This window comes from Talpa occidentalis, unplaced genomic scaffold, assembly GCF_014898055.3.
Source record: "Talpa occidentalis isolate TD23 unplaced genomic scaffold, MPIMG_talOcc4v2.1 talOcc4.14, whole genome shotgun sequence".
Classification (NCBI taxonomy): Eukaryota; Metazoa; Chordata; class Mammalia; order Eulipotyphla; family Talpidae; genus Talpa; species Talpa occidentalis.
The window spans coordinates 21930654-21954841 of NW_023601433.1; the positions used below are offsets into that span (position 1 = coordinate 21930654).

At 52.3% G+C, this 24188-nt stretch overlaps 1 protein-coding gene across 1 annotated transcript in view; it reads right to left on the bottom strand.

The window, feature by feature from the left end:
- Window positions 1–13304: 13304 nt before the first annotated feature.
- PGBD5 (piggyBac transposable element derived 5) overlaps window positions 13305–24188 on the bottom strand; it is a 66596-nt gene continuing 55712 nt past the window's right edge. The window contains exons 4-7 of the mRNA XM_037510182.2: window positions 23262–23442; window positions 19757–19954; window positions 17250–17355; window positions 13305–15387 (exon numbers count right to left, since the gene is read on the bottom strand). Coding sequence (XP_037366079.1) covers window positions 15192–15387; window positions 17250–17355; window positions 19757–19954; window positions 23262–23442 — 681 coding nt within the window. The 3' untranslated portion in view covers window positions 13305–15191. The remainder of the gene's footprint in view (window positions 15388–17249; window positions 17356–19756; window positions 19955–23261; window positions 23443–24188) is intronic.

Below are 24188 nucleotides of genomic sequence, written 5' to 3' on the forward strand. Positions count from 1 at the left end.
CCCACAGCACCCTGGCTGCTGGGGCAAAGTCAGTTTCCCTATTTTAACCTCATCCCTGCATGTGTTGAGGGGGGCATCCAGCCCGGGCTCCCCCTCCAACACTGCAGGTGCAGGAGAGCTTCCTCCGGGCCTTTCAGACCGCAGCCAAAATGGAGGCAGCCAGAGCCCCACTTTCATATTCTCCCACAGCCCCAGTCAGGAGTCAAGGCCTACCTGGTTCCCCTGGCAGTGCCTCCCACACCCCAGGGGGGGAAGTTCTGGAAGCTCAGCCTCTCTGCGGCCTGGTCCACCTGGCCCCTTAGCCCTGCAAGCCTGTTCCCTTTCCTCCACCTCTCCAGCTCCACAGCCGGAGGAGCCACGGGGGTGCAGTCTGGCGCCTCTCAGGGCCTCCTCTGCCTGACCTAGAAGAGGAAAGCGGTGGGGGGGTGTGGAGGGTGCTCAGTTGTAACTCCCTGGTTCTGCTCCCCGCGGCACTGGCACGGGTGGAGAGGGGCGTGTGTGAGAGAAAGAATTCTCCTGGCTCCTTCCTACGGGGTGAGTTCATGGCTGCCTAACCCAATCCCCCCTCCCTCCGCATCGCCCCTTGTGCTCCTCCTCTCTCTTCCTTGACTTCTGTAGCCCGTCCTCACCACTTTGTGCTTGTTGGTGTTCTCTGACCCCGCCCCCCAGCTCCCTAGGGTGAGTCAACTCTGTGTGATGGGCTAGCCTCCTGTTCTCTCTCCCCAACACAGCACCCCCTTAGGACAAAGGTGAGGTGCAGAGTGGGGCCTGCTGCTATTCCCACCTTGACCTCAGGGTGGAACTGCAGCTGGTCAGCCCAACTCAGCAAGACTGAGGACCAGGGCTGAGGTCCAGGAGCATGCGTATCCCTGGAGCTGCTGAGCTGACTCTGTCCTTGGACCTTGCTGTAGTCTGACCCTCTGAGGAAACCTAACCCACTGTGCTGCTGCCCCCACACCCCCAAGGCTGACTCTCCCACTCCCCACAAGATCTGATATCCTTAAAATACTATAAAACCACGTTTTTGGTTTACGGTATTCTCTTGCCCCAGCTGGGATGTAAGGGCCAGGAGGGCAGGGAACGCTGTCCTGACAGCACTCCCTATTAGGGCCTGGTGCCTAGTAAACACCCAGAAAATAGTAGCTGGATGGAATGAATGTCAAATGTAAAAGCAAGTTTCTTTCCCATTCCTGGCCCCCAGCATAAGGGTTCTGAGTCTGATGACTTGCTTATTCTGTCTCCTCATGCTGGGTCAATAGAGACCTTGTCTGTCTTTTTTGTTTCTGTATCTATAGTGCCTAGAACACTGCCCAACCTCAAACTCCACACATTTGTTGAATGAACCCTCTGTTTTCTGTGCACCTCGCTAAGGCTCAAAAGGTGTACTCTGCTGCCCTCTGCTGAGCAGACGTGGGAAAATCTTCAGCTCAAAGCAGGTGGGCAGATTTCAGGAAGCAAGGAGCGGAGGAAAAATTTGGTTTGGATATGAACCAAGGTAAGACCAGGTTGTTAAATATTTATTTTTGTTCTAGCAGTGTTGAAAGCAGACAAAGTTGTCTGCACCTCCCCGCTCTGGCCAGCCCCTTTTCAGTGTAAGGCAGAGCCACAATCCTAAATTGTAAAATGTCCCATGCTGTCATCTCCATGAATATGCTTATCCTGCAGGCCATGGGCTCCAGTGTGAGGTCTGATCACTCCCTCCTCTTAGTCTGTGGATTTTGGGCCTTGTTGGGTGGTGAGTGAAAAGCCACTGTTAGCACCAGGTTCACCACAGGCTGAGGGCAGAGGTTCAAGGGCAGATGGCTGCTAAGCACTGGGGTAACACTACGAGGGAGCCATGGGAGATATTTTACACTGTATCTTTTTCTAATTCCTGGGACTGGGGCAGGAAGGGTGAGTCACCCACTCCCCCCTCCTGTGTCCCATCTTCTTTGACTTCTCCTGGTGCAGGGCTCCTCCCAGCAGCTGGATGTCAAACCTTGTGGCAGAATGTTTAAAACAGATGAACTTCACATGGTCTTCCCTTGCAATGTCAGGTGGTTAATCTGGGCCAGAACTGTGGGATGTGAGCCCAACACTCTCCCAGTGGCAAACCCCAGAGCCTTTAGGTCAAAGAGGAGCCAGAGTCCCACAGCTTTGCTCCAAGAAACAAGCCCATGCCACACGTGACCTCTCTTTGGCTGCCGGATCTCCAATAGCAATTCCTCCAAATATATTCTGTGCCAGGGACAGAACGTGGTTGAGTCCCTGGATCCCCGTTTGTGGGGATAACATGGTCCAAGATGGTCATTGTTTCTTGATTTTTTAAAATGAAATTTTAACCTGCCTTTGATTTATACTACTACATATGATTTGGGGTCCATGTTCACCTCTATGTATTAGAGCTTCACCTCTAAGTTTCACCTTTCCCACCACCAAAGTGTTAGTGCCTTTTGCATTATCAGGTCAACACCCTGTTCCTGTGTTGCTTTTTACATGCTGTGGTTTCTCTAGTCAAATGAGGAATTTGTCCTTGATGCAAGTCTGTCCTTGCTTAGAGCCCCAGCGTCTAGCGCGGTGCCCAGGGGTTTAAAAGAACTCAGGAAAAGCTCATTTAACAAATGACTTTTAGGTCTCTTTGCCTCTGCTGTCCTCTCTTGAACCAGGAACATTGCTTGATTGTCTGATTATTCCTGTGAGTCCCAAAGAGGTGGCCGCCGTCGGGAGTTATGACGACAGTTCAGCAGATGTGGCCTGAAAGACCTGGCACAATAAAAGAGCCCCAGCACCCTATTCCCTGTCATAAAGGATCTTTTGTTCCCTCTTTGCTGAACACTCTTTCTGGGACATCTCTGCCCTCACATGCGCTGACACAAGCATCACATCCCCTGTCCCTACTACTCTGAGCTGGAAGGGGCTGGTGGAGAGGACGGAAGTGGGGTGGAGAGGCTTGAGAACCTGGGTGCCAGGTACAGGAAGAGAGGACCCAGATGAACAACAGGGCCCAGAGAGGAAAGCCCAGGAATAACAGTGCTCCCCCTGGGGAAAGGGAGACACGGAGGGAGAAAAGGAAGGAAGGAAACAAAGAGAAAGGGAAACATGTGCAGAAAGGAGTCGGGCAGAGAGCTATGGAAAGCAAAAATCGGACAGATGATGGGGGAAGGAAATCACAGATGAAAAATAATCACAGCATGGCACCCCAAAACCTAAGTAAAGGTAAACGCTGCACTTACTCAAAGGTTTGGTGAGCAAAGATTTGAAATCATCACAACTTTCAAAGGGTGTTTGAAAATTATTTTCAACTTGCAGAAGAGCTTAAAATATTGCCAGGATATGCTGTAAAAAATTTTTATTCCCTGTTTTCACTTGAAAAGCACATGCTTCTTAAGCTCCTTTAATTCTCCTGTAATGAAGTATAAAAAGAACCCCAGAAGGCGGGATCACATAGCTCCTTGAATGTAAAGATGTTCTACGTGGATGAATGTCACCGCCAGAGCCACACACGTCCCCTGTTGGTGCCCCCGCCAAGCCAGCTCTTCTTCCCCATCGCTCTCTTTGTTCCTAAGGACCAGCCTTCTGACAGTGATGCTCACCCCAACTGCTACTCCTGATTCCAGAACCTTCTGAGGGGCTGGGGAGGGGGTGGGGGATGACAGAGCAGTGGTGGCGGCAGCAGGAGGCAGGGCACGCTGCACAGTCAGGCCTCTGGTAGAGGAGGTGCATGAGTTCCTGCTCTCCCAGCTCCCATGGAGGTGGTTGGGGGAGAGGGAGCCCCCAGAATGGACATGGGAGGAGAAATGGAGGACCCCTAATATAGAGAGATGGGAGGGAGGGGGGAAGGACCCTTCATGGAGGTGGGAGGGAGATGGAGGAGGAGCCCATGGGAGCTGCTTAGGTTCGTCCCGCTCCACGGGTGTAGAGTGGAGAGGAGAGGGCTCAGGTGTTAGGAGGTGCCTGGGTCCCCAGAGACCCCTTAGCTATCAACCCTCTAAACCATGGGGAGAATCCCTGGGGTGGCTTTCTCAGGCTCAACCCACCTTGGCTGTTATTCACCTCTGGTAACTGATCCCAGGATGCTTCCTGAACTTTCCTTTATCATAACCTTCTCCCGGGGCCTCCAGAGCCATTGGAAGAGTGATAGCGGTTTTCTGCTCGGCCCAAAAGCCGCTTGTGGCAATGCCAGCGGCAGTGGGTGGCAGGCTCTTCATCACCTGTGTAGGGTAAGGAAAAAATGTCAGGCTTTTCCGCCCCCTCCCATCAGGATAGATGATGGATCCTTGCGGTCCTGAATGCATGCCTGATGGCGGGCACCTGGAGTAGGGTGTGGGCATAGGTGGATGGGATTCACCTGGGCTAAGACTGGGCTTTTAAGGGCAGCGACATGGGGACACCAGCAGAAGCCGAAAGAGAAGCCAAGAAAGCAGCAGCAGAAGCCGAGAGAGAAGCAGAGAAGGCCAGAGAGCCCAGATAGAGTGAAGACTTGCTGAGGGCTGGGAGGACTGCCAGCCTCCCGGCCCCCCAGCACCCCTGCCTGCCATATGCCTGGTGAACCCCAATAAAAAACCTGCAAAGCCACTAAGGGCTCTGACTCCTCCTTTACCCGGTCTGCTGGATCAGAAAACCTGCACTGTGTCCAGTCCTGACCTTTACAATTGGCGTAAGTCGGCAAGATGATCCCTGCAGACGGGTATGGAGCCCTCCAAAGACCTGGAGGGACTAAGGAGTAACAGACTGTGTTTGCCTGTGATGACGCTGGAGGCGCCATGGCGGCACAGGAGATGAACGAGGTCCAGGAGCTACTGGATAAGACCACACCTGGAGGAGGAGACACCTGAGAGGACCAGCCAACGACCCCTGAGGCAGCAAGAATCATTGTCAGGGAAGAGAGGACCATGATTCAGAGCTCGCCAGTGCTGATGCAGGGAGAGGCCAACGGACTTGGACTGACAATCCCGCCAGAAGGCGGAGGACCTTGGCAGGTTATGTTTTTTTGGCAATCTGGGGGTGGCCAGTGGGATGGCCAAAAGCAGCCTGTGTATGCCCAGCAGCTAGGCGGAGGAGAAAAGCCAACTGAGAAAGCAAGCTGGTACTGATGCTGGGCCTCCCCTGGTGGCACAGCGGTTGAGTGCTGGGCTGTAAGGCTGCCTGCAGCCTCTGCAGCACTGGTTCGTTCTCTGGCCGCTGGTGAGGGTTTCACAAAAAAAAAAAAAAAAAAAAAAAAAAAGCTGGTGCTGATGCTAAGTTTGGGAAGCCCTGAGTGGCTGTTAAGCACTAAATAAGCTGAGGAAGGCCAGTGAGTCTCATAAAATCACCTGTGGGTGATGCCCTGCTCGTTCTCAAGTGAGGGTGAGAAGCTGAGGAACCCATCCTTGGGGGACGGGTGGGGAACATGGCTTGGGGTGGAGCCCAAGCCGAAGAGGGGACCCAAGAGAGGCCGCATGTAGAGTTTGGATCCCCGACCCATGTGCTTGTGCAGTGGGCTGGCCTGAGTGCAGGGGTCTGCGAGTCGCATGGGTGGCTATGAAAGCCGAATGTTGGAGCGACTGCAGACAGAAACCCTGAGGGTTGGTGATTACCCCCAAAGAGTGGAGAATCCCCAATCCCGGAGTGAGTGCATCCTGGGGGTGGATGTGGTGTGTGGCTTGTGGCTGAGACCACAGCCAGAGAAGGCCAGGAAGCCTGACGGCTCCTGGCATGTGACAGAGATATCTGAGCGATTTTCCCTCCCTTGCATGAGTGGTGCCTTCGGCAGCAGATGTGGTGGATCATCTGCTGGTACCAATAATAATTGTCTTTTGCCACTAGGTTGATGCCCTGCCTGGACTTATTTGTGTTCTGTTGTATTTCATTATATTGTGATGTATTTCATTTACCTTCATGGGCCAAGACTAAGAGAAACATATGGACTGTATGGCAGAAAACCCTGAGGGGGTGGACTGTAGGATAAGGAAAAATGTCAGGCTTTTCTGCCCCCACCACATCAGGATAGATGATGGATCCTTGCGGTCCTGAATGCATGCCTGATGGCGGGCACCTGGAGTAGGGTGTGGGCATAGGTAGATGGGATTCACCTGGGCTGAGACTGGGCTTTTAAGGGTGGCATCACGGGGACACCAGCAGAAGCCAAAGGAGAAGCCGAGAGAAGGCCAGAGAGCCCAGAGTGAAGACCTGCTGGGGGCTGGGAGGCCTGCCAGCTTCCCGGGTCCCCAGCGCCCCTGCCTGCCGTGTACCTGGTAACCCTAATAAAAACCTGCAAAACCACTGAGGACTCTGACTCCTCCTTTACCCGGTCTGCTGGATCAGAAAACCTGCCCTGTGTCCATTCCTGCCCCAACACATGACCCCTCGGGACAAGCAGCCCCTGCCCCAGGGCTGCAGGGAGGTGCATGGGAACCCCACAGGCCAGCTCCAGCTGCAGGCAGCAGAGGGCCCAGGGGATTTGGTGCCTGGATGGTGGAATGGACCATCAAGTGTGAGCCATGAACAGATTGGTAAATAGTCCTATCAGCCAGAGGATTGAAATGGTCCAATCAGACTTGGGGAGGGGGGTGGCTGAAAGAGGTTACAACGCACAACAGGCGCCAGCTTGGGGCTTGCTCTGTTCCTGAGAAGAACTCTTTGTTCCTGGCCTACGAAGAAAGAAGAGAAGTGTAGGGTAAGGCAAAAGTGTCAGGCTTTTCTGCCCTCCCGCCATTAGGATAGATGATGGGACCCTGCGGTCCCGAATGCATGCCTGATGGCGGGCACCTGGAGTAGGGTGTGGGCATATGTAGATGGGATTCACCTGGGTTAAGACTGGTCTTTTAAGGGCGGTGTCACAGGGACGCCAGCAGAAGAGAAGCAGGAGAGAAGAGAAGCAGTAGAAGAAGCAGATGGGAGAGCAGAGAGAAGGACGGAGAGCCCAGAGTGAAGACCTGCTGGGTGCTGGGAGGCCTGCCAGCCTCCCGGCCACCCAGTACCCCTGCCTGCTGTGTACCTGGTAAACCCCAATGAAAGCCTACAAAAGCGATTTTGTAGGTCTCCAGGATTTTGAGGTCTCCAGGACTCTCTCCTCCTTTACCCAGTCTGCTGGATCAGAAAACCTGCACTGTGTCCTTCCTGCCCTTACAAGAAGCCAAAAAGCTTAGCAGAGAAGCCAAAGAACTTTGTGATGGGGAGCAGGGTTTGGAGGCGGCCACTGGCCGCCACCCTCCTACAACTCACGGAGAGCTGTCGGCTACAGCACCTCTACTGCCCTGTAACAGCTGTTTCATTGGAGAAAATTTAGAAGGATTTCTTGCAAGCGTGCCTTAGTGTATTAAAATAAAAAATCAAGGGCCTCCTCTGGTGGCGCAGCGGTTGAGCGCTGGGCTGTGAAGCTGCCCGCAGCCTCTGCAGCGCCAGTTCGATCCCTGGCACCCGGAGAGGGTCCCACATGGTGTGCAGACCTCTCCTGCCATGTCCGCTGCTCCCCTCAGCAGTGTATTTTGTCAGTCTACCTGTTCTGTTCCCCGCTCTGGCTCTGGTGAATTCTCTCACCCTCCCGCACTTCTGACTATACCCAGTGCTTGTATAAATAAATAAAGAAATCTTAAAAAAAAAATCAAAAATCAAAATCGTGACAATAGGGGATGCTTTATCTTCACAGAAGGGATGGGGAGATAGTTGTGTGAGGTCTCTCCAGGAAGGCAGGCCTGGAGGTTCTGAGAAGACTTAAATCTTTTTCCTAAAGATTCTTAACAGAAAATTGTAAAGGAAAACAAGATAATGATGAAGAAATTTTCAGACAAAATGGCTGTTTCTCCACATTCTGTCCCAGATTTCCTCCTCTATGGCCCCTGCCCCTGCAGTCGGTGTATGTGGGAGCCTCCATTGGAGACAAGTGGGCTGCTCGTGTCAGGGCCTTCTCTGGAGAGACGCAACTGTCTTCGTGATTTGGTTCTCTTTATTCCAAGGGGCTTTGCCTTGTGCTTGTTTTCTGCTCCTTAGTTAAGATGGGAGTTGTGGGCGGGGTGACCTGCCAAACCCTCCGCATGAAGTTGGGGTTGTAGGGTAAATAATTGGCAGGCTTTTCTGCCCTCCCACCATTAGGATAGATGACAGAACCCTGTGGTCCCTAATGCATGCCTGATAGCAGGCACCTGGAGTAGGGTGTGGGCATAGGTAGATGGGATTCACCTGGGCTGATACTGGGCCTGTAAGGATGGTGTCACGGGGATGCCATAGGAATGAGAGAAACAAGAGAGAACGAGACCACGAGAGAAGGCCGGAAAGCCTAGAAAAAGTGAGGATTTGCTTGGGGTTGGGAGGCCTGGCAGCCTCCCGCCCCCCAGCACCCCTGCCTGCCGTGTACTGGGTAGACCCAATAAAAGCCTGAAAAAGCCACCGAGGGCTCCATAGACTCCTCCTTTACCCTGTGTGCTCAGGTCACAGAGATCCTGCCCTGTGCCATCCTGCCCCTACAAGGTCATCTCATGACAACACCCCTGGGACCTTCCCCTGAGATGTGCTGCCTCTGCAGGAGGGAGACAGTAACAGGCAGGGTAGTTCCAAGGGGACCTGCTCCAGTGTTGGGGAGCTCTAAAAGTGGGGAATGGCTTTTCCCACTATGCTGAAGTTTGCCGGTGCAATGCACCAAAGTGGGGAGAAGGTGATGTTGTTGTGAGCCGGGTCTTCACCAACCTAATCACCCCTGGTTTTTCCAGTTGCCCCTCCTGTCATTTGGTTTCTATGTGGGCCCCTATCCTTACCCCTACTCCCCCTAACTGGCCCAAGGGTGGGATGCAGGTCTGGACACATGGCCTGTTAGCTTCAGGATCCAGCAGGGCGTTTGTCCCTTTTGGACACTGTCTTTCACTGATAACTACTGACCAGGGATATACTTTAAAAAGCCACAGAGACTATGGCGTGATGCTGAATTGGATGAGGGACCCTAAAATGCCTCCGTCGAAAATACCACAACTCCAGATCTTAAATTAACACCTGCAAGTGTGTACAGCCATCTGGGGCCATCTTGTTTTTTTTTAAGATTTATTTATTTATATAAGAACCGGGGTACAGGCCAGATGCGCGGGAGGGTGAGAGGATTCACCAGAGACAGAGTGGGGAACAGAACAGGCAGACTGATGAAATACACTGCTGAGGGGAGCAGCGGGCGTGGCAGAAGAGGTCTGTCGCGCCATGTGGGACCCTCTCTGGGTGCCAGGGATCGAACCGGCGCTGCAGAGGCTGTGGACAGCTTCATAGTACGGCCTGCACCATCAATGAGGCCCTGGGTCCATCTTCTAAACTACAGAAATGGAAACCCATCCCCTCCCGCCCCAATCCTGTCCAATCCTGTGCCTTGGGGGTGGAAGCGCTAGGTGTAAAGCTGGATGTTTTCAAAGACAGTGAGTCTCAGAAGGGGCTGATCAAAACACAATGGAATATTACTCAACAATCAAAAAGATAAACACATGCAATTTGCAGCAACATGAATAGAGCTGGAAGGGATCATGCTCAGTGAAATAAGCCAGAAAGAAAAAGAAAAACACCCGATGGCCTCCCTCCTAGCAGGAATTTAGAAAACTTTAATAAGGGACCAGGAAAAAGACTAATCATAATAAAGTAAAAATCAAAATCAACAGACAACTATAAACTGGAGACACACTATAGTGGGGGAGAGAGGAGTAGGATCAAAACAAGGGGGGGGGGAGATTTTATGGGGACAATAACCAAGTTGCAGGGGATTCCTGAGCTCTGCCCAGTACCTGCACGTGATTGTATCTCAGCCCTGGGGCACAGGCAGGTGTTGCTTGTTAGCGGCTCTGCTGTCAGCTGAAGCCAGGCCCATCATTGCTCACCGTGCAGTGGTGGAGCCCAGCAGTGGAGGGATGGAGGTGGCCCAGCTCACTGAAACATCACCTTGCCCATCTGTGAGAGGGGGAGGTTCTGGTGGCCTCAGCTCCCAGGGCAGTCCTGGGGATGAGGTGAAATACACACGTAGCGAGGCCACAAACACGTCTAGACCAGGAGCACACATGTTAACTGTCACCCGGGCTTTGAGGTGGACTTAGCAGAACAATGAGAATGATAGAAAGCTTAAAGAGATCTATCAAAAGGAGGTGCGCTAGCCCAGGGCACCCCTTGGCAAGAGGAGAGAAGTGACTTCTCTGACCGCTCGGGGCCCCTTCCATCTGAGAGGCACCCTCACCCCGGACCATGCACATACTCCCTGTCTCATCAGTCCGCCCTCTGCACACATTTTAAGGAAGACAGGCTTCATCTTCCTCTTCCTCGGGCTTCATCTCCAAATATGGACACAGAAGTCTAGCTTCCATATGACGGGAAGAAACCACTTAGCCTGTAGCTAGTGCGGGTGAGAGTGTACAGGCACCCCTTTTTAAGAGGCTCCACACAGCATGGCACATTATGGCACGAGACAGTTCACTCTGCAGAGAGGGAGAAGGGCCCAGGCATCCCCACAGAGCAGTTCCCCACCCCCGAGGCTGTGCCCGAAACAGAAGGTGCCAGGTCACCTCCGACGGAGGTCAGGGCCCGAGATGTGCCTGGATGGTGGAGAAATGGGGCGAGGCTCACGTCCAGGTCGATGCGGGCTTTGTGAAACTGGGAAACACCCACCTCGACCTAGGACAAGGGAAGAACACCGCAAGCAACAGCAATGCTGGGAGCTGGCTCACCACACTGGCCCGAGATACCTTTTTTCCTCTGGGGTGGGAAAAAAGGCTTCGACTCCTTAAAGGCTCCAGAGAAGAGAAAAAACCCTTTAAAAACAGTCAATAAACCACGAAGGAACTTGCGGCAACCCCTGCCGCGGAACGCCAGTGAACATACTGGAAAGAGGGAGGCTTTTACTCAGACACATAGTACATCCGAGTGAATAAGACCCCCTTCCCCTGTGCGCTGGACTGGACAGCCAAGGACGGGTAAGATCGGGGGCAGACTAAAGAAGGCACTGGCCAGCCTCATGTCTGTGACTCCTGACGACCTACGACAGGCGCAGTCCCCGAGGGGCTTCATCATGATAAACTTTGGCGTTCAGATCAAACAAGGCCTACAAGCCTATAAGCCCAATCTAGGCAATAAGCCCGCAGTAAAAAACCCCTTCTTTGCTTGAAAACAAGGCTGCTAAGAGCGTTGCCTACAAACAAGCCTGATGGAATTACCTACAAAGCAGTTTAACCATTAACCAGTTAGTCATTGTTTCTGAATAAGTAGTAACTTAGCAACTTGTCTATAATTATACTATTTTCTTACCTGGCTTTTTCTATATATGTAAAAATCAGTTTCAGGAAATGTATTGTAAACACATATGCTTAGCAACTTGTAAACCATTGGCTAGAAAATTGCGTTCTATGCCTAGGTAACAAGAAACATTGTTATGCTGGGAAAATAGATTTTGTGTGACCTAATGGCTCTTGAAAATGTATAAATATGCGTAATGATTTGAGCAAATTACACTCAGATTTTCACTCTCCCTTGAGTGTGTCTGTGTGTCATTCTTTCTTGTCCCCCGCCCTAATTCCTTCGACCACCTTTTGCTCGTTCTCACTCAATCCCTGAGACTGTCTCGATCTCCCGCCGCCGCTGGGCTGGTCTGCGGCAGGAACTCCCTGCCTGCTTGATGCAACTGGAGAGCCAGTGTATAGGCCAAGCCTGGTCATGAGACCGCTCCCCGCCTCCTTCAGTGGCTCACCTGGGCAGGCCAGTGAACCTCTCTCCTCACCTGGAATCTGAAGAGAAGATGAGAGCTGTACCATCTCCTAGGCTCCCTGGAGAGTGAAAGCCCTGGCTCGCAGGAGGCACCGGGCACCACAGGAACCAGGCCTCAGATATTGGTCTTTATTGTCGAGCTTTTCAGCCCCTGCTGTGGGACAGTGCTGTGACCTACAGATGGGAGGACAGCACCCAGAGTTGCCTCTCTCCCTCCCAACAGCCTGTGGTTGACCTGCTCTGCCTGAACCTTCCAGGGCCCTAAGGGGAAATGCTGATGCCATTGGCGCAGCCTGGAGGAGAGCGCCTCATGCCCCTCACTGACAATGGCCTGTCTGCCTAGCTTCCTCCCTCAGAGGCCCCAGCGACTGGAAGGCTGATGCTAGGTTCCTGGCAATGTGGATGGTGCACAGCCAGTTGGGGTGATCCAGAACCTTCCAACCCTTGTCCTTAAGGTCTGTTGTCCTGTATCTGGCACCCTGCACAGCTTATTCTATTATGGTGGCCAGGTCCTGTTTAATGTAGTCAGCAAACTGGATCTCTGCCTAGAATGATCCAGAAGCCAAGACTTTGCTGTGTAACTTGCCCAAGTTTGGAAATGCTGCCTGAGATTGATGTTCCATTGGCCAGAGAGACAGCCTTCCAATGGAGGCTTTGGGGAAGCTAGTGTGGGGAAAAGAGACAATGCAAATGAAAGAGAGAAACTGGTAAAGAAGGTAGCAAATGCAAACAGACATTCATTCAAGTTAAATTATCCCAATAATTAGCCTAATTCTAAACATAGTCCTGGTCATGCGGCTGAGCAGGACAGGTTAACTCACAGCTGGCTTGATGGAGGTTTTCTTTGGAGACGCTTAGAAGCTTCGTTGGTGTTTGGTTTTGTGGAGGAGTTGAAAGCTCCGTTTTTCTTTTCTAGACCCAGTGGCAAAGGCCTCCCATGTATTGGCTGGACCTGAGTGGGAAGGGTCTCATTGGCCATGGGATGCAGAGGGGCCCATGGGCCTTACAGCCTTTGCCCGGGGACTCCTCACCCCACCCCTGCAGCCCTTTCCTGGTCACCAATAATGGCCAGCTGCTAAATGAGCCAATCACTTGTCAACCGTGGGTCCTGACACCCAGGGAGACAGCCAGGAGCGGTTCCTACAGCCCCTTCAGTCTTGTCAGTAAGCCTAGGTCTGGGTCCCCATGGATTTTCCTAGTCAGTATTCTGTGTCACTTTGCCCTTATTCTGGAAGAAAAGAGAAACTCCTCAACGTAGTGGGGGCTCCATGAGAAACCTCCCTTAACTGCTGTCTTTTATAACCACATCTCAGAAACCAGGTGGCTACCCTTTAAAAAACAGCCCTGAAACGTGGTCACACGCACTAGTTACTTGGTGATGCCTCTTTCTGATTACGTGGAACACCACGCAACACGAAACAAGAGATGAGGCAGAATCTCCTGGTGGGAAGGTGTTTCCTTCAAAGGCACAGGCATCTAAGCTACGAGCTTACCCGTGGGACTCTTCCTATAAGTCAGCGCTCGTTGAATTTCTTTAAACTGCTCAGTGGTTCATGATACTGAACACCGATCAGATGACCAGATTATATCCACTAAATTATAGACCAAGAAAGCAAGTCTTAAAAGCATAACCCAGATTTTTGTCCCCAACCTTTGAAACAAACTCACATGTTCACAAAGAATCAACATCTAAATAGACTTTTATTTTTTTTCTTTGACTTATTTGGACAAAAAAGAAAATTCATCAGCTTTCATGAGAGTCTCCCTAAGTGTTGGAAACACATCAAACTCAGAAATAGTGGACCTTGTAGAAAAGCATCACAAATTAAAAATATATTTCTCCATGTGGTAAAAGTGCTTTCAATCCAGTCAAAGGACACGGCAAAGGTGTGTGAAACAATCTAAAATTTGACCTACAATCCGTGGCGTCGAGTTAAAACCACAGGGTGAGGGGAGTCACCGTGACCTAGTGTGCGGGGGGGGACATGGAGCGCGGGGGGAGCATGCTTTCCGTTAACTGAGTGTGAACGAGGAAAAAAGTCCCAAAGCCTGAGTAGAATAGATTTTGCATTTGTGAAAATCTGGGGGCTACATAAAGTGGGGGGAGGGGGATGGTGTCACTCCAGAAATTACTTGTTTCTCATCTGTGAGGAGAGCCGGATCATCTGACCGCTCTGGCCGAGGTCACCCACAGAGACGCGCCAATGCGGGTTGGAAAGAGAATGTTTGGGAAACAGGTGGCGCCCTCGTGGCCAGCAGCTGGTTGTGTAGCCCTTTCTGTGGGCAAGTCCCCAGCCCCATGGGAATCACACCACCGAGCAGGTACCGCAGTCCCACCGAGGGGCTTGCCACTGCCGGCCACGCCATTCCTGGGGGGTGGGTAGGGTGGGTGTGAGACCAGCAAACCCCGCCAGCTTCCCAGACACGAGTGAAGAGATGCAGCCAGGGCTCACCTGGAGAGACCCGTGGCTGCTCCCTTCAGCCAAGCCACCTACTTTTCAAAGCAAGTAATTCTGCCAGTGATAACAACTGTGACAAAGCTCAGGGCCGCAGCCCCCCGTGGGCCTTGATGGAGAGCAACCACGCTGATCTGGAAGCAAGCTGCCCTCTGACCCCAGCGTGGGCAGGGCACAGGCACAGAACCGTGATCATGCAAAGGAGCCGGGAGTGGGGTGAGGCGGGAGGGTGGCGGGGCAGAAAAGAAGTGGGACATTTTCCTTTTACAGAAGATCTTAAGCAACAGTAAGAAAATAACCTGAAGATATATTTAAAAATAAAAAATAGCATCACACTTCACTGCGATTCTGTTGGCAGTTTCCCTCCCCCACCCCACCCCCTCCAGCAGCTGAATAGATGAGACGAGCAGGAGGGCCCAGTTTACTGGCCAGAACAGGCCACCATGTCCCATTTCATCACTGTGTTTTCATGGCACCCCAGTTTGTGTGTCTTCTTTGAGACCTGCTCTAAGCACGCTGGACGTCTCCGCACGCAGAGCCCATCCTTGCTCCTCCCGTCACCTTTAGACGTGGCATGAGATGGAGCCACATCGCAAATGTCTTCACACCTACCGAGCAGGCGTTCCTAGTAAATCATGCTACAGGGCTCGTCCTATCCCTGGTGCCTTTGGTTTTCACAGCCTTCCCAGGCCCCCTGTGCTAAGAGGAGAGCTCCCCTGCAGGCTCGCTGGGGTGTCATGAGGACGGAGAGCAGCACTGGACGGTGCGTGGAGGAGTCTGGTCTGTGGCCCTGCCCCTGCAGAGGGTCATCACGAGGTGGGCGGCTGGGCGGCCTGGCCGGAGGGAAGACGTGCTCTTCTTTGAGTAGAAGCCAGGATAGCCGTCGTCCTCTGACCAGGTCTCTCCTCAGCCCTCCAGAGTCCTGAAGCCTCCCTCCCAGGCTTCAGCCACACCCCAGGGTGGCTCCGGGTCGCTGGCGGGGCAGGCCAGACGGCAGGCTCTCTTCCCCCTCTAACCTCTCCCTCCACCTCGTCCTTACCAAGCCCGGGGCCCATGCCCGTGGCATCAGTGGGTCGGGGAGGTGTCCTCCAGCCCCAGAAGCTCCCGCACAAGTCTCTCACCAAACTGTGCCCGGCTGTACCTCTTCACGTGGTAGGCATCCGACATCTTATACAGGATGTAGGCGTTGTTGATGGCGATGCTGATGGCAAACCAGAACACCTGTTGCCACGTCTTGTTTGGTTTATGAGAAATGAAATACCTAAGTGGACACAGGGGATAAGAAAGGCTGACCCAGGCATTTCACGAGCACCCTTGTCAGAGAGATTCCCCAGAGATGTCACTCAACAAGTTGATGAGATGGAACAAGGGGAAGAGGGGGTAGGAGTCAGGCTGTGGGGTTCAGTGCTCGCTGAGGCAGTCACCATGAGCTTATTTAAAACAAGGATGACAATAATTTCTATCAAAAGATCAGGTGGAAGGAAGTGGGTCACGGAGGAGACACTGAAACCAGGAGCCAGGCTTCTAAGGGGTGGCTCACCGGCTCCTTAGGGAACGGGGTCCAGACACCCCTCTGCGGTCCCTGCAGAGAAGGGCCCCTTCTCAAATGCTGGGCTCTGTGCAAGCAGGCTGTTTCCACTTTTAAAGGCTGTGCTTGCCCTCACCTTTCGGCCTCTGCAAAGCGCACACTTCCTCCCCAGTGCGCACCTCTTTGCCATCTCCACCTTCCCGCCTGATGGAGGACAGACATCACCTCAGGGAGGCCTCTCCAGACCCCAAAATTGAGGACAGTGCTGCCCCGGGGCTAACTCAAGTTAGGACTCATCCCGTGTTATGTCCTCCATCTGCATGTTTGCCTCCGTCCCCTGACTGCGAAGTGTTCAAGGACCAGCACCAAAATGCCCCGCTCAGGGCACACACCCAGTGTGCCTACTGAATAAACACAGATTTTCTGGTAATAACCCCATGAGTCTCAGCAAGATCCTGAGCGCATAGTAGGTATTCAATAGAGACTCATTGGAGTGAGAATCCCTTCACACCCAGGCCGAACAAGGGAGAATAAGGTCCTTGGCTTTCCCTCTGCAAAGACAAAGTCCAGAAAATACCAATCACCCTCAAAGAGGGCGTGTAAATGCTCAGTGGCTTTTTTGGGTTAATCCAACCCTATTCTAGATGGCGAGGCTCAGTCCTCGTCCAGCTGCCCCTCCACGACAGGGCTGGAACTGGGAGAGCCACTGGGACTTGGGCTGTACAGACAGGCGAGGCTAACTTGGATAACATAAGAGTTTGGTTCTGTCGATGTATTTTCTCTTTCTTATGATTTTCTTAATAATGTTTTCTTTTCTCTACTTGATTATAAGAATATACAATACATAGAATATATACAAAATAGGTGTTAATCAAGTATTTGCTGTCAATAAGACGCCCGGGCAACGGTCGGCTATTAGCAGTTAAACTTTTGGGGAGACAAAAGTTACATGCAGGTTTCTGACACTGCAGGGGGCTGGACACCTTAGTCCCTGCCCGGTGCACAGGTCATCTGTAATTTATTGGGCATTTGTTTTCAGTGGCATCCATTTGTTGAGTGTCTGCTCATGGCCGCGTTAAGCTTGGACAGGACATGGCATTGTGGTGTGGTGGTGTGGGCACCTGCGTGCCTTCTAACTGAGCCTTGTGTGCGCTTAAGATGAGCCCACACGTGACGCAGGTATTTGGGTTTGAGGTAATTTGAGTAGCCAGTTCTGGAAACCATCTGTTTCAGTGTGAAAGTGTCAAGGCAGATGCCAAGTGTCCAGGGATGTGGAGGAGGAGGAGGGCAGTGGGAGCTGGAGGCAGGGAGAGCGCGCAGGGTCTGGACCAACTTGGAGGGCTGGCAGGACTGCAGCCGGTGAAAAGAGGGTATCTTTGGGCACGGGAAGGGAGATGGAGAGTGGTGGGAAGGAGGCAGGGTGCCAAGAGGGGAGGGGGCTGCATAGTCAAGCCTGGGGGCCAGGATGAGGGCTAAGGAATACACCTCACAGGGTCTTCATTTTTTTATCCTAATGATGGGGGACATGACTGACCACCCCCACCCCCAAGTTCTCTCTCCTGGGACTCCCGTGGCTGCGCACCCCACGCACTCACTTGCTGTACTTGTCGTCATATTTGCAGATGTAGCTAAGGTGGGCAGCGAACGCCTCCACGGCCAAAGGGCAGGGAATCTCCACATTCTTCCTCTTGATGATCACGCCTGCAGAGGAGGGAGGCGGTAAGTCCCCTTCTAACCACCTCCTCCCCACACTGATTTACAACTGTGCTTATCTCTACCCTGTCTGGTCGTCTTCAGTTAAAATAGAGCCGAGCTGAGAACAACTCCAGCCAACGCCTGTCCCTGGAAGCTTCCGGAGGACTTGAGAAAAAACCATCAAGGGTGGGTGAATGCGGGGCTCTATGTCAGCTGAAACATGTGCCCGAGGCATAGGGCATCACAGGGCTTGTGGGGCGATGATGGGGCCACAGTGGCTCTAAGTGGCACCCAAGGCTCTAAGTGTCTCTCAAGGCTGCGCTGACTGGGCCTTGAGAGACAAAAAGGGAGCCATCATCAAAAGCCTTAACAATGACATACCCTTTGGCCCAACAATTTCACTTCAGGAAATGCCCGAGGCACAGCCAGAGATTTATGTATGAACATATTCACTACAACATTGTTCATTTGGTGGGAAAAATGATGATTAACAGGGGACAGAAAAAGAAATGATGACATATCTACAAGGATGGGACACGAGATGGTTTGCAAACTCATGTTTCTGAAGGAAAGGAAAACTTTCTTCATTAAAACAGTAACTCTAAGAGGTGGACTGGGAACAGCACTTCTGGGGGCGTGGAGGAGGGAACACAGTTGACTCCCAGCCTGGGAGCTCCACTCCCCCGAGACTCCCTCCCTCTAGCTGCACCACTCAGGGTTCACCTGCTCTCCTCTTACCTCCAGGCTCCCAGGTGCTCACACCTCTCCACCATGGGAGAGCTGTGCCCAGGCACGGTGGGAGGGACCATGGGTTCTGGAGGTAGGGGTCAGTCTGCAGCAGTGCTGTAGCAGATTCCTGGGGGTCTTTCAGGGAGTCTAGAATTTGGGACTTTACAATTTCTAATACTTTATTTTTTTTTTAAGATTTATTTATTTATGCATCTAAGAGCTGGGGTACAGGCCAGAGGTGTGGGACATGAGAGGATTCACCAGAGACAGAGCAGGGAACAGAACAGGCAGACTGACTGAAATACACTGCTGAGGGGAGCAGCGGGTGAGACAGGAGAGGTCTGCTGCGCCATGTGGGTAGCTCCTTGGCAGGCCGGGGCCCAAACTCATGTTGCAGAGGCTTTGGATAGCTTCATAGTGATGTGCTTAACCCCTTGTTCCACCAGGGAGGCCCCGATTTCTAATACTTTAGAAACGGAAGTTATAGCTAACTTAAACATAAAATTTCAGCATATTTAAAAATCATACCTACTAATCTTCTCTTTTTTCCCAATTACTATCCTCTTTACTTAGTCTCTTGGTGTCTGATTTAAGGCCCAACCATTGAGACTGGGGCTTTAAGATTTGTCATCTTGAACCTTTTCACATTCTTTTTTTTAACCTCCCAATGCATCCTTTTCTTTTCATCACCTTGTCTCACCCAGCTCAGACAGTGCACGCCCTGCTTGGGAACACCTTTTCAGAGGCCATCACCTAAAATAGTTGGATGGGGAAACACCTCCTAAAACCTCCTCCATACATACTCCCTTGAAATACCCTTACCTGGCTTCCACCATCAGAGTACAGAAGTCCAATTCAAACTCTTGCCTTCAGCTTGCAAGGCCAGTTTGAAGTATTTCCTCCAAATGGGAACTTGACACCACCAGAGAGTGGCAGCTTTCTACAACTCTAACCCAAAACGAACACACACACACACACACACACTTTAGAGCTCCCTGGCAGTGTTCTTTTAACAGGAAAGATGTCCGGATAGAAAGGAACACAAGGGATTTTTCAAATACACTATATTACTATAAATATTTTTATAAAGTGCTCCTTTGTCATTTCAAGTTTCTTTTCAAGAGCTTAATAATGTTTTAGCTGTAGTTACTTTAAATATAGACTCCCTGCCAAATAAATCCCTGTGAAGAGTGAATTTTAAATCCCTACATAAAATGAAGGATGAAATCAAATGTATATCCGCCTCCCACCCAGACAAAGAGGCAAAGCAAGTGTTTACCTTCTAAAGAAGACAGTGAAAGGATAAGAGGGTTGCTTGTTTTTGCTCCAATCAAAAGGTTTTTCACAAAATCCAGGATGAAAAAGTGATCATGGGCATGGCATTCAAATGCAGTCCATTATCACTGCTAATGTATGATCTGGGGGACCTAAGGCAGGCTGCTCAAGTCCCCTGCAAAACCCACAATCACGGTTCCCCTTGACAGCTGACAACTAACAGGGAGACGGTCTTATCAAGGCAGCAGTTACAATACGGCTCAGAAGCTGATGAGTCACAGACGAGCCTGGCGCCAGGGCGCCACATTGGCAGAGGACTTCAGACCCGCGCCATGGTCTTGCTCAAGCTCATCAGGATCCCCTCTGCTGCCCACCCCGCCCATCTGCGCCCACCTGCCCCCACCTTGCTGTACGGGCGAGTAGGCATTGGTCAGGAAGCGGAAGTGTCCTTTGTTGTACCAGCAGATCAGAGACATGTTCCCCTTCATCTTGATCCGGTGCTGGCCCCGCGCTGGGGGGGTGGCCGGGTTGGTCAGCATGGACAGCGGCAGGCCTGTGCAGTCACTCTTCCTGGAGCTCAGGAGGCCGCAGCAGTAAATCCCTGGTGGGGAGAAGGGCCCCAAAGCGCACATATATTATCAGGACACCAGCGGCTCACTCCTTGGGGTGCTCAAGGAAAGGATGGGATTGTTCCCTTCTAAGGCCAATGAGAACAGGCTCTTTAGAAGGCTTCTAGAAGAGACTCTAAGGTTTGGGGACTTTATCCCAGATCTGCTGTCTCTTTCAGTACTTTGATAAGTATACTTGGGATTATGAGTAAAACTGAAACATAACCAGTGAAGCAATAGTAAAAGTAGGAGCTCATTGTCAGAGTGCTTACTTGTGCCCGGCACAGTGCTAAGCACATGTACCTGCTATCCCAGATGCTTCTAGAAACTTCTGCATTTAGTGGGTTACTGTACGCACATTACAGAGGAGGAACCGCAGCTCCCTGGAGCCCCCTGGCTCACGGCTGGGAAGGCAAAGGTCAGTACACACAGGTCTGTCTGATGTCCAAACGACCATAATTGTCCCCAGACCTCAACCAGTGCAGGCCCAGCACATGGCGGTCGGCACAGCACCCAGAGGCAGCCATGTCGGATGAGTACCTTCCCCTGGGAGAGCTAAGTCCAATGTAGAGGAAAGAATCATCAAAAAATATGCATTAAGCCACTGTCCTTCCTGTGGACACAAAGTGCCATGTGAGCGAGTGCAGGAGCTTCCTGAGCGAGGAGGAGCTTGAGTGTGGCCTCCAATGCTGGAAGATTCCATGTGGTGGAGGGGGCGGGAAGGATGGTCTTCAGGTGCTGCTATCAGGAATGAGGAGCCTTCACTAGATTCTACCCTGGGCTCAAGGCCTTGCCCAGTCTTCCTTCCTCATGGATCTGCCCTGCTTGGCCGGGCAGGCGGCCACAGGGGCCATGAGGCTGCCTCTCCCTGCAGCCCGTCTCCTCAGTCTGGATACCTGGAGGTGAGCTGAAGTGGCACTTCTGACTGAAAACCCTGGGAACGGGGACTCGTCTCCTCCTCTGTTTGCTCTCAGAAAGTGGAAGACTGACACAGCATGGTCAGCAACCAGGGACATTCTGTATCCCCTGCATACACCTCCCTCTTTACGACCCCGGTGCCCCCCGGAAGGACAATTCCTCACTCCTGAGCTAACCCGTCCCCGGCACCCTATGAGCAGCAGTGGGCTTGAAGTAAGACCCTCTGGATAGTATCTTCCAGGCTTGTTGCCAAAAAGAAGAGGGCTCCCAGCTGCTCAGACCCTACCAACCACCCCAGTCTTATGGTTTCGATGAAGAATCTGTTTTCAGAACAGGGACGGGGATTAGCAGAATGGAGATGAGGGTGTGCTCTCACCTCCCGGGCTCGGCGCACCCAAGCAGCCAAGGGCAGCTGCAGCCCTGTGGAAGGGTTCGAGGAAAATCTAAGCATCATTCAGGTTTTCCTGAATCTGTTCCTTGCTAAAAATAGCAATTATGACATCAATGTCTTTTCTGGCTCTATTTTACAAAGACGTCTCTGCGCCCTAGGGGGACACAGCCAGATTCTCACTACAACTTCTCCAGCCCTCACTACAACTTCTCCAGCCCTGGCTGCCCTCAGGCTCTCTCGGGGCTCTAAAGAGCACACAATGTTTGATACCAACACAGCTGAGTCCCAGGATGTGGGTGCAGACACCTCCATGGCCACGGTGGAGCCCAGCCATCCTGAACGCTGGAGGCCCAGCCAGTGTGAAGGGCTCAGCAGCTTTAGATAATTCTATAAAACAGGCAATGAAATCTTTGCCCACTCTTGGAAAAACTCAAATTCCATGTCTAAGTGTTTTCCTCCCACCCGAAAAATCTCTTCCAGCCTCTCCCTAATTCTCTGAGCCGGGGAGCGCCCCCTATCCCCTGGGATCTGAGCATGTGCAGCCCTGGGGGAAGTAACACTGTGACCTGTAGTTGTTTTTTGGCATCTGCACTCTGCACCCCCCTGCCCCCAAAACAACACACTCCCTGGACTTCACTACCTGACTCTGGATCCTGGTGATTCGAGCACACGGGGCAGGGAGCAGACCTTGGAACCTCAGGGGTTTTACACCATACACACGGCGCCCACACTTGGACTTGCACGAGCAGCGAGTGGAGGGGCGGGCTGGCTCTCGTCCCGTGCCTAACATAGGAAGCTGCCGCCCTCCCAGTGTGGCTGGTGACACGCATGAGGGCCATTTCCTCCGACTGGCTTCCACAGGCCCACTTCACGCAGTCTCACTGAATTCTCACAACAATGGGATATTGAGCCCGTCTGGACTGAATGAGATAGTCCAGGCCAGCAGGAGCATGGAGTCTGGAGCTGCCAACTCATCACAGCGTGGAGATCACAGGTCAGAAGCTGTGCGCTCCCCGTTACTTTGAGAAGGTTTCATTTTAAGGCCAGACATCTGGCCTGTTGCTGAGCAACAGGTCTGCAGTCCGTGTGGCTGCCATCGCTGAGGGGGAGCGTTTTGTGTTTCTCTTGAGTGGACCAGCTATAAATCCCCAAAGGTGGTGCCAAGTGAAGGCCACTGCTGACCTGGACCAGATCTTTTTCTGTAGCCCCCGTGTCTGCCAGCACCTGGAAGGCTGGTCCAGTCTTGGCAAAAATGAGACAAGATCTAAGCATGCGGGAACAAGGCCTTTTTGAGGTCCGTGCTATTGCTGCTTGTATACAATTCTCTGCAGTGTCTACTGGAAGGGGCCCCACTGTGGGTGGGGGGCGAGTTCAGGAGACATCCTTAGAGCTTCGGGAATTGTACCTTGGTGCGACAGATTGAATGTCTATGTCCCCCACCCCAAATCCCCATGTTGAAAACCTAATGTCCCAAGTGACAGTATTAAGAGGTAGAATATTTTGGAGGTGCTTAGGTCAGGAGCATTGGTTCCTCATGAAGGGGTTTAGGCCCTTCTGTACGAGACCCCACAGAGTTCCCTTGCCCCTCCCTTCCTGGGAGGACATGGTGAGGGAGAGGGCTTGGAGGAGGGCTCAGGCACCCAGCTTCCAGAAGTGAGAAGCAAATTTCTGTTGTTTACAAGTTACCCAGTCTGTGGTATTTTCTCTGGCAGCTGAAGCAGACTAAAACACTGGATCTCCTCAGTGGCCGTGACCTCAAAACAAAGGATGCAGAGCTCTGCAACCAGACCGCGGCCTGTGACTGGTGTCCCTCAGCTCTCCAGCGCCTGCAGGGTCAGGGGTACCCCAGGCACAGCACAGGATGAGATGGGCCTGTTCCCTAGGGGAAGAGCCCCCTCACCAGGCGAGCCATGTTCTGTGCTGCACCCACAGGCCTCTCCCACCCCATCTTCAGGGAGGAGAGGGCCACGCTCAGAACAGCCTTGACAAACCTTGCTTCTCAAACTCTTCAAACAGGGTCAGGCTGGTGATGCTGGGCCCGGTGAAGATGATGTAGTTCTTGCCCGCTGCGTTCCGGCACAGGCTCCGCGCCACCATGCTGTGGAGCTGGGGCTTGTTCTTCAGTGCGTCCAGCCCGTCGGGGTCCCCACCTTCCTTCAGGTGGACGTAGATCTTTAACAGAAACACACAGGGGTCAGGGCACTCACAGCAGTATCAGCAGGGCCCAGAGTTTCAGGAAGCACAGGTGGCTGTCCTGGGCTAGGGACTTGCAGGCAAGTCGCCCATTCCTGGGGCCACTCAGCCACCACCACCCTGTCCTCTCCTCATCCCTGAGAGGGCTCGGGTCTCTCCCAAGGCCACCTGCAACCTAGGCAGCTGGTGACTCAGTTCAACTCTCCAGTGTGGAAAAGCCAGAGAAGGAAGAGAGCGGACAATTACATGCAATGAACTGGCAGCTGAGGTCAATGAAAATACCCTCCCCACCAGTTCTGAAGCCTGGAAGTGACTTCAGTGGACATGAAATAAAAATAAAGACTAGCTCGCTGGTAAGGGATACACTTATCTGGGCACCGTCCACTTTAATACAGCTAATTTTAATTCACAAAATGTGTCCACAATTATTGTTTCCCTTATGCTTTTTTTTTAAAAAAAAGATTTCTTTACGCATACAAGAACTGGGGCACAGACCAGAAGTGCAGAGAGGGTGAGAGGACACACCAGAGACAGTGTGGGGTGCAGAACAGTCAGACTGACCGAAATCCACTGCTGAAGGGAACAGCAGGCGAGTCAGGAGAGGTCTGCTGCGCCATGTAGGTAGCTCTCTGGACTCCCAGGGATTGAATTTGTATTGCAGAGGCTGCAGATAGCTCCACAGTGCTGTGCTTTGCACCACCAGGGAAGCCCTGTTCCTCTTATTC